At 44.2% G+C, this 18,989-nt stretch overlaps 1 protein-coding gene across 1 annotated transcript; it reads right to left on the bottom strand.

Moving 5' to 3' along the window:
- Nucleotides 17,254-18,989, bottom strand: LOC8056070 (60S ribosomal protein L35-4). Its single transcript, XM_002452089.2, has 4 exons — nt 18,855-18,989; nt 18,622-18,757; nt 18,334-18,490; nt 17,254-17,617 (listed from the first exon to the last, which is right to left on the bottom strand). Exons 1-4 carry the CDS (start codon nt 18,856-18,858, stop codon nt 17,543-17,545), a joined length of 372 nt encoding a protein of 123 aa, XP_002452134.1. The 5' UTR covers nt 18,859-18,989; the 3' UTR covers nt 17,254-17,542.

Here is an 18,989-nt window from a genome sequence, read left to right as displayed (position 1 = left end):
CGGACGCACCAACCCTGTGTCTGGTGCCTAGATGACGACCACGTGTCATCTGTTGAAACTACACGCGTCGATCTCTAACGGCTACCTGCGAACCACCGGACGCGACCAAGTGAGCACCGGACCCGTGCGCAGAGAGTTTGTTAAACTCAGATCTCACCGGACTCGGAGCACCGGACGTGTTCGGTGCTCACCAGACTCATGCGTAGAGAGGGTTGCAAAACCCCCTCACACCGGACGCACACCACCGGTCGCACTCAGAGCGTCCGGTGCTCTCAGTCAGACGCCCTCTGCTTAAGTCCGGCCACATCGGACGCATGAACAGGGAACACCCTACATCCGGTGCAGTGCGTCCGGTGCTCAACCCTAACAGGGCCAAGCACTGATAGCACGCTGGACGCTCAGGACAGCGTCCGGTGCCTTTGCGCACTGCGTCCGGTGAGTGTTTCTCTCCCGCAACTTCTCCAAAATTTCCACTGGCGTAATAGAAAATATGCACTTAATTTTCTTAAAAGCGCCGAATCCCGCCTTGCAAGCTCGGTGGGAGGGAGAGAGGAACTCGCACCCCTCTCAACCCTAGGAACTTCACCTCCTTTGTAAATGTGTTAACACCAACAAGTGTTCACCACCAAAGTGCATGTGTGTTAGCTTTTCACAAACATTTTACCCAAAGGTGTTAGGTTAGCACTTTACTAGATCCTAATGCATATGCTCAAGATATGGACCTAGTAGCACTTGATTTGAGAGATGACCATGATTTCCCCTCTTGATAGTCGGCTATCTATCCTATTTTTTGATCTAGATCCTATTTGAGAAATAATTCGATCTAGGTCCTATTTTTTGCAGTCTAGACACGGAAGCCGTCAAAATTTGTAGAATCAGTCCAAAATGCTTTTAAAATTCAGTTTTAATTATTTAAAATACAAAAAAACAGTTCTACTTATTCACAATTTTGCCACCGGCCTAGTTTCGGCCATAGAATCCGCATTTTAACTCCGATTGACCCCGTTCTCGTCGCCTTAGTTTTGTAGCGGAGTAAACTACGTGTTTCTAATGATGTTTACTATGTTTGATGCTTTTGATTTGACATAATTATAATTTGAATAATGCTTACTCAGCGTCCTTTTGAAAGTAAATGTAGAATAGAGTTTAATCGCCAGCTTTTCTTATAACAATATTAATATGATTAATATCACTGTGGATGTCTTTTCAAGTGTAACCTACTTAGTTTAACCTCATATCATAAATACCTTTGTTTAACTTATCAGGTGTTCCACGTTTTCTAAACTATAACTGATAAAATGGCTTAAATGATTTACAATTTTTTATAATTAGAATAGGACTAAGGATTAACCTCAACTTTTATAATTCGTTATAATTTGGTTAATTTAACTTTGATATTTTTCTTTGAAAAGTTCATCACTCTCTTTCGTCAAATAAAATACGACAAGCATATAGTCGTGTCCATTTAACGATAGCTCCTTTCTCACTCGTTCTCGCATTGTCACGATCGTAGCAACAAGCCACGTCGTTTAGTGCGCTCCCTTTCAAAGCCTTTCTTTTGATTGATGTCTATTCCTAGTCATGTTTGTTTATCTGTTTGTGTTGCTTGTTTGCTTCGAGTAGAAGATGTGTGGTTCGTCAACACTGAAGACCATGAGCTAAGGACCGACAGTCGAAGCAGAAGTTGGAGATCACAAGAAAGAAGCCAAAGAATTCTGAGCAATTGTACACTAGGAATAAAGGCAAGTGCAGGCACCCTTTGATCATATTGTACCTATGAACTTCAAATACATTTACTTTTCATTGCATGAGTCTTAATACTTCAAACCCTAAGGACTCGACTAGACCTTTACTACTATTCCTTGTATACCTAGGTTTATACATGGGTAGTATAGTGAACAGTAGATATGCTTAGCTGCTCTGCTCATCTATTCTATATCATAAATGAAAGTAAATAATCTTGCTTAATAAATTCTTTAATGATGATTAAATGATGAACAATGGTCACTTCGGTGATGGAGATGTTGTGGTGCTTGCGAGCATCATGGTTTGTTAAGGAAAGGGGGAACGAGTACTGGAGCTTGGCCTTATTTTCGGGGGTACTCGTTGCCACCCTCCGTAAGGACTTAGTCGTGGAGCGCGCCCCTTTGAGACTTATAGTACAGCTTCAAGCTATATGGCTCTGGCTTGACGTAGTATCAGGACCTCTACTTGTAGGGTGTAACTTTCTAGGTAGGCATAAGGAAGTAGCTTGGGTATTCATATTAAGAGGTCGGTCAGTTTGAGGTCCCATTGATATGGGCACGGCTGCCACGTGCTCCAGCCAAAACTTATGAGCACTCTATTAGCTAGAACCTGTGAAAAGTCTCATAGTGAAACCCTGCCTGCTCACCTTGGTAGTGTTTTGGGGAGTTGCGACCCCAGGCAAATGGGAATCACGACTTGAAGTGAAAGTGTACAACCTCTGTAAAGTTTGATCAAACTGATATATCAGTCGTGCTCACGGTCACGAGTGGCCTAGACTCTCACATGATGAGCAAATTCGAATCACATGGAACTTGGAAGCGGAACTTGGTTGGGGTTGCTACCTCGTGCTTTGTAGAATGGCTGTTCTATGTTGGTAGGATTGCTATCCTGTGTTCTTAATTGGGATCGCTGTCCCATGACATTAATGGGGTTGCTACCCAAGTTACTATCCGAGGTTGCTACCTCGGAGGTCTTAATAATTATTATTATTATAATGGTGACTAAAAGTATTGTTAATTTACTTTCATCTAATTAAGGGTTGGGATATTCTACTCACAACTAGTAATAGGTTGTTTTAATAATAGAGTTGTAATAAAAATTACCAACTAAAAAGCTCAACTGCAGATAAACAGTCTCAGCTTTTTCTTTGATTAAGCCTTGCATGTCATTGTACTTTCCGCCTATACTTGTTGAGTTCAGCATGAACTCACCCTTGCTATTTCCGCCCCACACTAGTGTGTAGTAAAGTGCTGCTCAGAAGAAGGATAGAGATGTTATGGAGTTTTCTAGAACCTTATGAGAAGTGTTGGGCATACGGAGCCCCCAGTCAGCCGTCCCTGAGAAGAATAGAGCCTAAGAAGTCTACCAACTGTTTCCGCATACTCTGATAGTTGTAAGTGTTATTATAAATATGTTTTCCACTTTATATAATATTGATTCTGATATTTCTATTCTTTTGTTGTATGTGTGGACTTCCTGGGCACACATATGATGACTCTGGTCTTATTTTAAAAACTAGGGTGTGACACACCACTAGGGCACCATCGCTGCCAATAGCCAACATGCCATGGCCACCCAGTCCTCCTCCACCCCATTGCGTGGATTCGCTGGACATTCCTGCGGTTGTGTCATCAACCCCGCTCGCCATCGTGCCAATGTCATAGTCGCCCCATGAGCTCTACTCGAGTTGTCCTCGATGCTATCGAGCATGTGCGACCTTGTCGCTTCATCATCAAGCCACCACATCCTCGTCGTGGCCACAACCTGCACCACCGGCTCACTACGGTGCCATCACCCTCTCCCTACCACATCGAGGAGCTACGAGCGGTCACCGCCCTGGGGAGTACGATCGTGCTCCACCATCACACCACGACCATCCTTGTCGACCCTGGCCCTGTCTGCATGATGTCATGCATGAACCCTACCATGGCCGAGGACGTGCCCTCACCACCTCGTCACAGCAGCCACAGCGAGCTACATGCTGGACCATGCTGACATCGTATGCCTCCTCGTCTGTGAGCATCTTAGCAAGACCCAACTTGCTTTACCAAGCACGCTGAATCCTCTACTCCATGTGGCTGCGCCCGTCACGACCTCGGCTACCTCTTTGTTGAGCATGTCGCTGAGTTGCACAGTGACATCATTATCAACAACATCGTGGCCAATGACCAGCCATGCAAGCACTACACTGGGAGCCAGCTATGCGATGCCCGACTATTGATCGAATCCCTCCCTACGATGACGCCTCAAAGCCCTAGTTTGGTTTTAGGTAATTGATAAACCCAAAGTACTAACCTCTATGCTAAGTGTGTGCAGATTAGATGAGGTTGGTACATGCCAAGTGATGAAGCAAGAGACAATCATGGTGATGATGGTGATGACCACAAGATGACTAAGTGCTCAACATGGAAAGAAGAAAGACAAAAACAAAACCCTATAAAGATCAAGGCAAAGGTACTGCTTAGGATTTTGGTTTAGTGATCAAGACACCATAGAGGGTGTGATCACATTTAGGATAGATAGTCATACCATAAAGAGAGGAATTCTTTGGCTATGCAGTCTATCGAGTGCCACTAGGTGTTATTAATCATGTGCATGCATTTAGTACCTAGTGTGCTAACTTAACCCTTGAAAATGTTTGTGAAAATATGCAAACACATGTGCATAAGGTGAAACACTTGGTGGTTAGCACGTTTGAGCAAGGGTTGAAGATGTGGAGAGGAGTTGGGTCTCTCTCTCCCTCTCGCCGAGCTTGCAAGGTGGGATTTGATACTTTTGAGAAGATGAAATGCATATTTTTCTATTGCACCAATGGAAAGTTTGATGAAGTCATAGGAGTGTCACTGGACGCTAACAGCAGTGGCGTCGGACACTGATTAGCGTCTGGTGCATTGTTACTTAGTGTCACTCTTCTAAGCGAAGTGTCGGAGCATCCGATGGGTTCATGTCGGACACGGGCCAGTCATTGTTTGAGCATCTGGTGAGTTGTGACGTCAATAGGGTCACGAGATAGGGTTTTAGTGTTGTGCTCATTGGACATTGGTTGTGTCCAATGCAACACCATCGAACACATCAGACATGTCCCTAACGGTTTCTCATCCTTACTAAGTAGCGTCCGGTGCTAGGGTGGCGCGTCTGGTGCGTAGCAGCTGATGCGCCCGACGTTCACTAACTATGATCTTCAACATTTAAGTGACCATTGGGAATTAATGGGTCATGTTTAAGTAAAGACATGTTGCAGCAATCGAGTCGCACTGGTAGGGCAACATCAGATGCTGGGCAGCGTCTGATGCCCTCAACAAAGGCACTTTCTAGAGGGTAATGACTCTATTCTTTGGGGACCACTATAAATACTTGTTGGCCAGCTCAAGGGTGTCTCCTCTTGGCACTTTGACATGCTTGATATCCTTGTGAGCCTAAGGAAACACCTCCCACTCATCTCCTTCATAGATTCTTGATCTTTGTGAGATTAGGAGTGATTTCAAGTGTATTTGCATGAGTGATTGCATCTAGTGGCACTTAGGGATTGTTATGGTTGTGGTTTTTTCTTGTTACTCTTAGTGTTTGCGGCAACCTAGATGATTTGGAGCAATGATGGAGCATTGGCACGAGTTAATGATTGTTTGTGGCCATCTCCTGATGATTGTGAGGGTTTCTTGTGCCTTCTTGGCAGAGCACCAAAGACAACTCTAGTGGATTGCATGTGTCATTGAGTTACCTCACTTGTGATTGATTGGCATTCCACCAGTGATTATTTGCTCATATATAGGTGATTGGTTCATCCCCTACACGATGGTATAAAGATCACATCTCTCCTCTTATATTCCCACATAGTAGTGTAATTAGTTTAGTTGCTTGCTTTACCTTGTGTAGCTTAGTTCACTAGTTTAGCTTGTAGTAACCTACCTCTTGTATGCCTAATGATCTTAGAAACTAGAATTGTTGGATAGGTGGCTTGCAACCCTTGTAGAGCTAGATTGAAATTGCATAACACCATTTGTTGTACTAATCTTTGCTCAAGTGCTTTATAGATTTTTAAATAGGCTATTCACCCCCCTCTAGCCATATTGGATCTTTCAAGTGATGTAGGAGCTGTGATCACTATTTAATCAAGGCTTAACAACCTTCCGTGCAAGATATGGCTCAAGTAGTGTTCAACCATGTTGGGGGCAAATCACTATTCTTTGATGGCACAAGCTCATTTGACTATTGGAAGAGAAAGATGAAGATGTACCTTGGATCAATCAATGATAGTGTGGGAGGTCACCTGTAAGTGCAATCAAGCCATAGTTGTGGGTTTTGGTGATAATGACCACACAATTAGGGGACTAATGAGATTTGTTGAGACGACAAGCATGTAAAATAAGAATGAGGATAACACATGAGATGTGGATGAAAAAACCCAAATTACCAAATGATGTGATGATGGACTCAAAGGCGTTTAAATTCTTTGATATTTGATCTCGAGTCTATGTCGCACTATAAAGAGGGATGCAAATTTAGATGGTCTGAGGAAGATAGAGTGCTCAAGTATTAAAACTAAATAAAAAGAGAGACACTTTAGCACTTCACGAGCATGTAGAATAATTTTTGAGACTTGGGGTGTCGGAAGTCCCGACGTATGTCAGAAGTGATGATGTATGTCGAAAGTGATGACGTTCGTCGGAAGTCCCGACACCTAGCCCTCTTGCTACCTCTACTCACGCTTGTGTCGAAAGTCCCAATGTACGTCAGAACTGATGACGTATGTCGGAAGTGATGACGTTCATCAGAAGTCCCAACACATGGCCCTCTTGCTATCTCTACTCATGCTTGCGTTGGAAGTCCCGACGTATGTCAAAACTGATGACGTGTCTGAAAGGTCCTTGTTTAGTTTTAGTAATTGAGTGACAACTTAGGTAAAATAATATGAGACATGACATGAAGTCATGTGACCAAGATGGAGAAGATCAAGATGAGGCTTGTCTTGATGGACCGGTTGCAAGTGTGAAGGGCAAGTCGAAAGGCTTTGAAGCGAGAGACTGTGTGTGACGGTGAAGCTTGAGCAAGACTTGGCGTCGATGGACCAAAGCAACGGTGAAGAGCAAGTGAGGTCAAGATCGATAAACCAATACGGTCATGTGATGATATGAAGTGGATCATATCATTTGGTGATTGATTGGTGCATGTGTTGCATCAACATTGGAGGAGATGGAATAGATAGCGCAAGGCAAAGGTATAACCTAGGGCATTTCCATTTCACCGGTCATAGGTGTGTAGACAAGATTATGACCGGATTTAGGATAGATGGTCGTACTATCAAGAGGGGCAAACTTATTTGCATATCGGTCATCTAGTGCCACTTGAGCGATCTAACTTTGCATATGTGTTAGAATCGAGTGGCGTGGCAAGTTGAGAGGCTAACTCCTTTAGGAAAATGTTTGTGAAATACTAACACACTTGCACTTGGTGGTGTACACTTGATGGTATTAGCACATTTGCAAAGGAGGAGTTCCTAGGGTAGAGAGGGGGTTGGGTTCCTCTCTCCCTCTCGCCGAGCTTGCTCCGCGGGATTCGACGCTTTTGAGAAAATTAAGTGCATATTTTCTATTACACTGGTGGGAAATTTGGAGAAGTCGCGGGAGTGTTTTCACTGGAAAAACACTCACCGGACGCTGGCCTCGGAGGCATCGGATGCTCAACCTATGCGTTCGGTGTATTGTTAGTTTCTGGCGCGAGTGAGAAGTGCGCTTCATACGCACGCATCGGACGCAGGGCGGACACTGTTCGCACGTCCAGTGGTGCATGACATCAGGTGGTTGCGTCCGATGATCCCGCGTGTTTTATACTCTCTCTACCACGGGTCCAGTGTGCACCAGCAGAGCGTCTGGTGCTACTGCTTCGGGTGGGTGCGCGCAACGGTCGAGTTCTAATGGCTAGTGACACATGGCTGTCGTCTAAGCACCGGACGCTGGGTTCGAGCGTCCGGTGGCTCCCTACAGCGCGTCCGGTGCCCACGTGTTTTGCCTAGTGAAGAGGCAACGACTATTTCAACTCTTCGGGCTATAAATAGCAGTGGTGGTCAGCCTTGGCTGGTGCTTGGCACCCTTAGGACTTAGTGTCCATGCTTGGGGAGTGCTAGTGAAGCCTCTAACTCACATAAGCTTGATAGTGATCATCCAATTGTGTAAGTGAGCAATTCTATGCGATTGCATCGAGAGATTGCATTGAGTGGCACTAGGTGCCAGTGTTGCAAGCCGGTGGTGCTTGTTACTCTTGGAGGTTTCCACCTCCTAGATGGCTTGGTGGCTTGTGACTCTGTCAAAGCACGCAAGGAGATTGTGCGGTGCTCCAGAGAAGAGATTGTGAGGGGTACGGTGCTCACCCCGTGGGGATCGCGAAGAGCAACTCTATTAGATTGTGCGTGTCATTGAGCTACCTCACTTGTGGGTAGGCTCTTGCGGTGTCCTAGTGAGGACGAGGTTCGTGTAACATCTCTTAGCTGCCAAACCACCAAGTGTTGGTCGACAAAACAGGGAAGTAGCTTGGTGGCAACCAAGTGACCCTCGGGAGAAAATCTTCGTGTTAACATTGTTCTTCCCGTTAGTTTGCAAGTCCCTAACACAAGCTTGTTCTTACATTCATATACTTGTGCTTGTGTTGTTGCTCTTGTAATTAGTTAGCTTGTGTAGCTTGCTAGTTACCTTCTCGCTTGTGTATCTAGAAGTAGTTCCCTTGCGTGGCTAATCTAGTTTGTGTAACATTGTTAGTCACATTGCTTAATTTGTGTAGCTAAGTAAGTTGCGCTCTATAATTTGGCATCGGTTGCCTTGTTATTGAGCATTGCTAGTGAGCTTAGGAGCTTTGTGCTTTTGCTTACTAGTTATGTAGAAGCTCCCACGGTTTGAAAAGTACTAGTGGTATAGGTTTGTGTGACCTTACTTCTAGAATTGGTTAGGTGAGCTCTTGCTAAGGTAGCACCTTGTTTGCTTGTTTAGGATCTTTTATAAGGTGCTAGAGAACTTAGATAGAGGGGTATAGTCTTGGCTAGACCAATAGTTTTAATTCCGTATTAGTTTTGGTTAGTCGGTGTGATAAGTTTTAGAAAGGACTATTCACACCACCTCTAGTCCGCCATCTCAACCCTTTAGTGTCAGAAGTGATGACGTGTATCGAAACTGATAATGTTGACTAGTTTTGTATAGACTTCTCACCAAGGTGAATTGTGTTTTTAGCGTATGTTAGAAGTCCCGAGATCCGTGTTGGAACTTCTAATGTAGATCTAAATGGTTAGTTTTCAGCTTCTTGTATAAATAGCTTTCTCCTCGTTTCTAACCATATGGACTCATTCTAAGCAACTCACTCATGACCCCAACAGCTCTGAAGCTCTCAAGGCTCTCCTCTCTTCTCCCCTTTGCTCCAAACTTCAATTCCCTAAGGATTTGAGTGATAGGGAGTGGATTGAGTGAGAAAATCATCTAGCAAGCTTGAGCACTTGAGTTCTTCGTCAAGCCGGTTGGATTTGCATCTATTACTCTGAGGTACTTGGAACCCTAGTGGCTAGGCATCGCCCAAGAGCTCCTGATCTGTGGGAGCACCTTGGGAAGTTTGTATTACCCTTGATTTTCTAGTGAAGAACTCAAGTTTACCTTTGTGGTTGCTTGAGAGAGGCAAGGAGGTGAAAGAGACTCCGACCTTAGTGGTCACCTCAACAACGAGGATGTACGTAAGCCTTAGTGGCGAGCCAAACCTCAGGATAAATCCTTGTGTCCCATGTGCTTTTTGTTGTTGTGATTACTTGATATTACTTGTTCTTCGTTGTCTCTTTCTCCCTCAAGCCATTTCTTAGGTTTTGGTCCCGATCTACAAATTGGTGGTAGTCCAAGGTCAAGGAAGCACTTGGACTACTTCATCTTACCATTAGGAAGTAGGGTTGTAAGTTATTGCCTTCATAAAGTTTATTTGGGCACTTGTAGTTCATTTCCCATAGGCGTTAGAACTTCTGACGATGTCAGAAGTTCTGACATGAACTGACATAACTTCCGACAGTTGTTGACAAGTGACTTTGAGTTGTGTAGAAAATTAGTAGATACGCCTATGAAAGCATCTAGGCCCCCAATGAGTTTCGGTGATTAATGACAATGCTGATTACTATGACTAACGTATGTTTTGCAGAGGCAAAGTCATTTATGTTAGGTCATGGTAATGATGATCGATGGACTAGATCGTTCATGTCGACTTAATGGTGGAAATCGTTTCGACTTTCAAAGGATGGTTGGACATCATCGAGACTAGACTAGGTCTAGGTGCCATATGGTGAAGAAGGGCACTTAGAGTAGTTTAGGACTTTGTTTTTCCTTTGACCGTACTATTAAGGGGGGCAATGAGCGGGTAGCTTGACCTAGACAAGGCTTTAGGTTTAGGTGTGGTGCACACGTGGTAAACCTAGCACTAGGAAGCTCTGAGAAAGTCCTTAGATTGAGAGAACCAAACTTTGTTTTGGAAAGTTCAAGTTTCAACGAAGTTTGGGTGCTGAAACAGCACCGGACGCTCTGTGAGTGCGTCTGGTGGTGCTGACTTGGGTCAGCATGTCTGGGTGCCTAGGGTTAAGCACCGGACGCATGCACCAGACTCATCGGGGTGCGTCCGGTCCCATACCCAGGGAGGTTTGCAGTTTGACCAAGCACCGGACGCACGCACCGGACCCACTGGAGTGCGTCCGGTCCCGTACCCAGAGAGGGTTGAAGTTTGCCCTCTCACCGGACGGGATCTAGGTGAGTCACCGGACTCACTATGGGCGCGTCTGGTGTGTGGCAGATCAAGTACAGTTAGCCGTTAGTGGGGCACCGGATGCTCTGCGGAGCGAGTTCGGTGCAACATTGAGCGCGTCCGGTGCTCCCGTTTTCTGAGCAATTCAGGTGGCCGGCCCTTGGACTTGATGGGGACTATTTATACTCCTCCACCTTTTCCATGGGAGGTCTCTTGTCCATTTGATCAGATGAGAAACACCTTGTGGTGCAAGAGAGAAGCAAGAGCCTAGAGAGGATTATGAATTGAGTGATTTCTTGAGTGAATCCTTCTCTAGTTGAGTTCCAAGAGTTCAAGTGTGCATCCACCACTCTCTAGAGCCTTGTTTGGGTCAAGTGAGAGTTCTTTCCTTGTTACTCTTGGTGATTGCCATCACCTAGACGGTTCGGTGGTGATTGAAGGCACGAAGACCGCCCAAAGTTCTTGTAGGTGGCTCGTGTCAAGCTTGTGAGTGTTTTAGGCGTTTCACCGCGATGGAGTGTCGAAGAATCAGCCAGTAGAGAGCACTTGGTCCTTGCGCGGACCAAAGGGGAGCAAGGCCCTTGCGCAGATGCTTCAACAAGGACTAGTGGAGAGTGGCGACTCTCCGATACCTCACAAAACATCGGTGCGTTCTTCTTGCTCTCATCCTTTTACATTCTAGCATTTACTTTGAGCATTTTACATTCCTAGAATTGTCATGCTAGAATAGGATTGGAACTAGATTGTAGAACTTTTATCCGGTAGCTCTCTAGTACACACTTAGGCACAAGGGGTTGAATTGGAGCTTGTAGATTGTTTAAATTTTTAGAGAAGCCCAATTCACCCCCTCTTGGGCATCTTTATCCTTTCAGCCTATTCACCCCCCTCTAGGCGTACCAATGATCCTTACAAGTGGTATCAAAGCTGGTTACCTCGTGTGCACTTCACCGCGTGAGGTATGGAGCCCAGAGGAGGATCAGGCGGTGTGAAGCCTACAAAAAGTCCATCAGGAGGAAGTGGGCTTGCATTACACTGACACTGATAGCAGTCAACTTAGTGTGTCAACAACAAGCAACACCACACTTCCTCATCTTGAGCATACTGATGGTGAAAAGGTTCTCAATGAAGAAGAGATGAGAAAGAAGAAAGAAGAAAGAAGCAAGAAAGCTCAAAAGAGAAGCAAGAGAAAAGAAGAAAGAGTGACAACGGTTAGATGAGAAGAAAGCAAGAAAAGAAGCTAGAAGGCTCAAGAGAGAAGAAAAGAAGAAAGAGAAGGGAAGCTAGGAAGGAGGAAGGAGCCAAAGCTCCCAACACATCTTCTAGTGAGCTTTCTAGCAGCTCTGAAGATTGTGCTGATGATGAATCCTATCAAGTGCATAGCAAGAAGGATAAGAAAGGAAAGGGCAAGAAGAATGACAACAACAAATATGTCGTCGTATCCTTTAACTATTCTTCTATGTCTATGACTAACCATGATCACAAGTCTTTTATCAATGTGCCCGCAGGGAAGTTACCTCATTTCGATGGGACTAACTTTGCCAAGTGGAAGCACTTGATGAGAGCTTATCTTATAGGTCTCCACCCCGGTATTTGGGAGGTTGTTTGCAATGGGTTTGAGTCACTAGTTGATCCCAAGAACCCAACACTAGAAGAGATGAGAATCTTCACCTCAATGGTCAAGCCACAAGTGTGTTTCTTAGTGCTTTGGATGGTGATGAGTATAATAGAGTGATTAGTGTTGACATTGCCAAGCAAATATGGGATACTTTGCACCTTGCACATGAAGGAGTTGATAAAGTAAGGAAGGCAAGAATTAATTTGATGATGGCCAAGCTTGACCAGTTTATTATCTTGGATGGAGAAGGGCCACAAGAGATGTTTGATAGGTTGATGTCCATAGTGGGCAAGATTAGAGGCTACGGTTGTGATGAGTTAGATGATCATAAGGTTGTACACTCTATAAATCTTTCTTGCTGCAGAGTTGTCATCCCATGTTTTTGCTTCGAGTGCTCTAATTTGGTTGATCAAGGACATGAATCTATCAAACATGGCTTTTGTTGTTTCTCCCTCGAATATGAAAAAGTTTCCAATCTTGCTTTGCAAAAGCTCAATGTTTCCAACTCTTACACTCTTGTCGCCTTCAAATGACACCTTCAAAGTGACTTAGATTTGCTTTGCATTCACCATACCATTCACCTTGTTGTTGTCCTACGAAGTGAGACATTGCAAGATCAAGCTTGCTGTCGTTGCATTTAGGTGAAAATCTCTCTCATCTTCGGGTGTCCACTCATTTGGATCTTGCGGTGGATTTACTCCAATGTCCACCACTTCCCAACATCTTGTAGCTATGAGATGCAACTTCATCCTATGAGCCCAATCGGTGTACCTTACACCATCAAATGGAGATGGTTTTCCAGGATTGATCATTGAGATTCTTGCTTGAACCACCATAATCAAACTAGCTTTGTTGTAGTTCTTTGATGTTTTGCTAGCATCTTCATTTCCACCTTCGCTATCCAATTCATGATTCTTCTTTCCTAGGAGCTCTCTCATCTTATCAAGCTCTGCTTGCATCTTCTGCATTTGTTCTTGTTGCTGCAACTGCAAGGATGCAGTGATCTATGTTGTGATTTGATTAACAATTTGCTTTTGTGCCATTGGATCCATCTTGCCCAATGTTGGTCCTGACGTGGTGAAGCGTTTGTATGAGGAATCTTGCTCTAACACCAAGTGAAAGGATCTAATTGGCCTAGAAAGGGGTGAATAGGCGTATCTTAAAAACCTGAAACTTTAAACTCAAGTTGCGGAAGTTTATATGCCTGTCGGTACCACTGACAATTTGGGCCGTTACTAAAGGTGTAAGACAGCCAGTACTACCGACACCCGAAGAAGGCTACGAAATTAGAGTATATTTAGTTTAGATTTCAAATCTGTGAGTTACCCCACTCTCCTAGATGTAGGAGAGGATGATGTTGAAGTTTCTTTGACTTGGTTCCTCTCCAAAACGTAGATCGACCCTTGTTTATCTATGAAAGGGGGTAGAGAGGAAGAACACAAGAACAAGGGTAGTCAAAACTACCTCCACAGCAAGATAAGATATTTTTCCCGAGGTTCGGCAATCCCCACTTAGGAGTTCCTACGTCCCCATTATTAAGGTGACCACAAAAGTCCGACCACTTAGGTCTCCTTCCTCAAGCAACCACGAAGGTTAACTCGAGATTTCCACTAAGAATCAAAGGGTAATACAAACACTTCAAGATGCCCTCACAAGTGAATCAACATGGGAAACCATGAAGAACGCCTAGCCGGCTAGGGTTCCAAGAACCTAAGAGTAACGAATGCAAACCAACCGGCAAGACGAAGAAACCAAGTGCTGAAGTCGCGAATCGAAGCTCCCAACTCTCTAATATCACTTCTCTAGCTCGAATCTCTCAAAGACTGAAGACTACGAGCAAAGAGGGAGAGAGAGTGGGTGAGTCAAAGCTTGGAGACAGTTTTCTTAGATGTAGAGTCGAAGGAATGGGAGAGCTAACAGTTAGAAATAAGGAAAGAACTATTTATACATATGTTTTGAACAACTGCCAGTACTACCGGTGAAACCACCGGTACCTCCGGCTACCTCAGAACTGACCATTAGGAGACTCTAAAGTGCGCGAGAAATAACCCTACCGTATCACAGGGCTTGTGTCGGTACTACCGACCATCGCCGGTACCACCGATGGAAGGCCGTTACCACTGACAATTCAAATCTACGCAATCAGAGTTGGCGCAAATTTGACCCACCGGTACTACCAGCATTTCACCGGTACTACCGGCCTAAGCCCGGTACCACTGGCAGTTCAAAATCTCACAGATCCTAGAGAGGCCACTGAGCATGGCTTTGACTTGCCGGTACCACCGACCCAGAGCGTTGGTACTACCGGTGCACCCTCGCAGAAAAGAACTCTACTAAGTGCCCGTGAGTGTGAGTGTCTCTCAAGCGCATTAAGTATATATAGACCTGAGCACCCTTATTCTCATCTTACCAATTTAATTTGCATCCATCTTGATAAACATGTTAGTCCCTAATTTGAGTCCATGTTACCAACATAATTTGCGTTTCCTATAACTCAACAAAGAATAAAAAATTTTATACCCGCTTGAGTCGAAACACCGTTCATTCATTGAAAATTTTAGGGTGATTCATCAAATATTTTGTTCAATTTTATCAATGGACCAACACCTGTAAATTATGCTCGATAAATATGTTAGTCCCTAATTTGATTGTCATTAATTATTAAAACCCCCATCGGGGGCAAATGCACTTACAGGTGCACAGAAAGGCAGCAGGGAGCAGCGGTGACGGAACAGGCAATCAAAATAAGACTAGGCTGCCCAACCTCGCGGAATTTTTTTTATTTTTAGTCCAAATTCAAAACATATTTCAAATTTGATCCAGGTTCAAAAATATTTTTAAAACTAGGCCGTTTGGCCCCGCCACCATGCATGGAGGGGCAAATGAACTGTACCCCGCCACGCATGGCGGCGGGGTATAGCTGCCACGTGACATGCAACATCAAAAGTTGTTGACGTGTATCCCACCATGGATCATGGCGGGTTAGACATACCCTGCCACCCATCATGGCGGGGTATGTCGAGGCTCACCAAAAGCCACCGGCTGACTCCCCCGCTCTCTCTCTTTTCTACATCCTCCAATGAGGTCTTGTTTAGTTCCAATTTTTTTTAGGAAATTGACACTGTAGCATTTTCGTTTGTATTTGATAAATATCGTCTAATCATGAACTAACTAGGCTCAAAAGATTCGTCTCGTCAATTCCGACCAAACTGTGTAATTAGTTTTTATTTTCGTCTAAATTTAATACTATATGCATGAGTCTAAAAATTCAATGTGATAGGAAATTAAAAAATTTTACAGCACATTTAATATTCCATCGGCAAGACCAACGACATGCTGACAAGACGTGACACGAAGGACAGTGCACCGCCACGCCGAACACTCTCCGATCACAAGAAGGTTTTCCAAAAAATTTTAGCAAATCGACGTTGTAGCATTTTCGTTTATATTTAACAAATATTGTCCAATCATGAACTAACTAGGTTTAAAAGATTCGTATCGTCAATTCCGACCAAACTGCGCAATTAGTTTTTATTTTCGTCTATATTTGATACTTTATTCATATGTTTAAAGATTCGATGTGATAAAGAATCTAAAAAATTTTGTAAAATCTTTTGAGAACTAAACAAGACCTGACATCGCCGGGCGTTTCCTGCTGGTTAGTCCACGGCCTTGTTTAGTTCCTTTCAAAACCCAAAAAATTTCAAGATTTTTTATTATATCGAATCTTTAGACACATGTATAAAACATTAAATATAGATAAAAATAAAAATTAATTGCACAGTTTATTTGTAATTTTCAAGACAAATCTGTTAAGCCTAATTAGTTTATAATTAAATAATATTTGTCACATACAAACGAAAAGTGGTAAAATAACTATTTTCCAAAAAATTTTGGAACTAAACAAGGTTGTACATCGCATGCAGGTGCTGCTCCATACCCGCCATGATGGACAGCGGGGTTGCCTAACCCGCCATGATGAACAGCGGGGTACACTTCGCCACATATCCCGCCACATCAGCAGACACCACTAGAGGTGCCAGGCCAGGTGGCACCTTGACCCGCCGCCATGCATGGCGGGGTACTGTTCATTTGCCCCGCCATACATGGTGGCGGGGCCAAACAGACTAGTTTCGAAAATATTTTTAAAACCAGATCAAATTTAAAATGTGTTAAATTTGGACTAAAAATAAAAAAATTCACCTCGCGCGTACGGTCTTATTTGGCCCTACCACGCCACGGGCCATGGCACAGCAGGGCCAGCAAGGCACCTAGCGCCACGTGTTCCCCCTGGCGCGTCTTATTTGGCCCTACCACGCCACGGGCCATGGCACAGCAGGGCCAGCAAGGCACCTAGCGCCACGTGTTCCCCCTGCTGCGCCATGGCGCGGCAGTGTTAGAACATCACGCCATGCATGGTGGCGCAGCCATAGGGGTTAGTTAAAAAATTCCGTGTCAAAATAAAAATAGTTTTTTAAAAAAAATTAAAATAAAAAAATTCTTCGTGGACCGAGGTAGTACTTTTTGTTTCCATGTGCCGCACAAGGAATGCATCAAACATGGACTCAAATACCCTACATAAATAAAATTCAGAAGCACCACAAAGTATTGTTTATAGTCAGTTTGAACAGATTTTGTGAATCAAATTCAGAAGCACCGCGCAGGATTATTTATAGTCGGTTCGAACAGAATTTGTGAATCGAATTCAGAACACAGGAGTCCGTTCGAACAGAACTTGTGAATCAAATTCAGAAGCACGTAGGATTGTTTATACTCAGTTCAAACAGCAATGCTCACGAATAACAGAAGTCTTGCTCTTCATCCACTCAACTAGAGGTGCCTAATTTTGCAAACCCAGCATGGCCAACAGCAAAACACATTATGAAAACACACATCTGACTTATTGTGCATTTTGATAATGTTTGCTACTACTCCATTTGTTTTTACATTGTCATATGTTTGTCCCAAGTCAAACATTTCTAAGACCATTTTTTTACAAAAAAATGTGTAAGCTAACATAAAAATGTATAAGTTAACATAGAAGTTACCATTGTTTTAACATGTGAAGCACCGCATAGTGAAGGAATGTTTGACTTAGGACAAACCTAATACAGCATGTAAAAACAGAGCATATGGTATTGTCATAGGAGAAGCAAAAGACATTACAGCACAAGTGCAATTGGGTCAAACGGTCATACAGATATAATGAATGTTAAACATCTAGTGATAAGATTGTAGACGAAGAGAAGTTGCCATCAAATATGAACGCCTATACGAATTGCCAGTCAAACCAATCTAGGCATTTGTGGTAACAGAGGAAATACATTGTACTTTCAAACCACAGCAAATGTCCATACAAATCAAAACTTAAAACACTTCCTAGGGAAAGGAACAGCCGATGATATGCTAAGCACAGCATCTCACAGTTCTGACCTAGGCCTTGATAGCATACTTCCTCATGGGGAAGTACTTCTCACGCTTCTTTTCCCTCTCCGTCTTCAGAGAAAGCTGCAGGACAAACAGATCAAAATGTCAGGCCATCTATGATTAAAAAAACAACACAAAAGAGCAATCACTCAAAAGAATTATGGACTGCAAAATTTCAGCTACAAACAGCTGATGATGGATAACAGAATATCAATCAGTTGGCATTCAGAGTCACATTTTAAACAAGTTATTGTTTCAATTGACACTCTCACATCACATGTCACACCATCAGGAACTGATAATGCCAGCTTTGTGCTGTGTCATAGCAATTGAAAGATAACACAACTGGCTAATGCGCGCAGGCAACCCTACCTAAACTAGCAAGCAACAGCCCATGTGTGAACAGATTGAAGGAAAAACATCATCAACCACAAGCACATTGGTTAATTGATTGAGAACCTTCGCTTTCAAGAAACTTAATTCGCTTTCTAAAGTTGCATACAGAAAGATCCATTAGCTCATGTGGCTCAAGAGGAAGTTCAAAGGAAAACATCAATTAATCAATTAATGATTTATCCAGCAAGGAAGGAACATAACATACCAATTATTTAAACAAGCCAATCAAATCGGAAATAAGTGCCATTGGAATAATATATGCTCAAGGTTCCCACCTCATTTCACTAAGTTATGATGTTAGTATCAAATGGAAGTTAGAACATCTTGTTTCATAAGATAAAAATTACGGCGTGAAACCACTCGGAGCGACAGTGGCCGTAGGAGGAGTATGGCGTGTATACCTGGTGCTTGGTTAGGCGGCGGCGGATGGCACGGGTCTTCTTGGGGCGGAGGTCGAGGGGGAGCAGCTTCTTCTTCTTGTACGCCTCCCGCAGCGCCGACTTCTGCTTCTGCGAGATCACCGTGAGCACGCGCGCGATCGAGGTGCGCACCACCTTGCTGAAGAATCACAGGGGAGCGGGTACAATTCGATTCGATCAGTCCAGTGAAGACCAGAGAATAGCAGGAGAAAAGAGATTGCGTTAGAAAAGAGGAGGTTGCAGAAGAAAAGAGATTGCAGGTATACGCACATCTTGGAGAGCTTGTTGGGTGCGCCGCCGGTGACCTTGGCTACGCGGAGGAGGGAGAGCTCAGACTTGAGCTCCTTGAGCTGCGCCTGCAGGTCCGTCTTGCTCTTCCCCCGGAGCTCGTGCACCTTGATCCGGGCTGCCGGTCATCGCCACACAACAAAAAGGGGTGTCAGATCGGCGCGAAGATAAGGAGGACAACCCCAACGAAGGATGGAACCCTGGCGGTGGCTTACCCATGGCGACGGTGGCAGTTGCGGCGGCGGCGGCGGCGGCGGCGGGGTGGGGGAGGAGCGGTGCGCGAGGGGAAGATGAAGCGTGGCGGCGGAGGATGATTTATATAGGAGAAGGGGGGAGCGTTTGGTGGAGAC

The sequence above is a fragment of the Sorghum bicolor genome, chromosome 4 (assembly GCF_000003195.3).
Source record: "Sorghum bicolor cultivar BTx623 chromosome 4, Sorghum_bicolor_NCBIv3, whole genome shotgun sequence".
In the NCBI taxonomy this organism is placed as follows: Eukaryota; Viridiplantae; Streptophyta; class Magnoliopsida; order Poales; family Poaceae; genus Sorghum; species Sorghum bicolor.
This window is presented reverse-complemented; position numbering and strand designations above follow the sequence as displayed.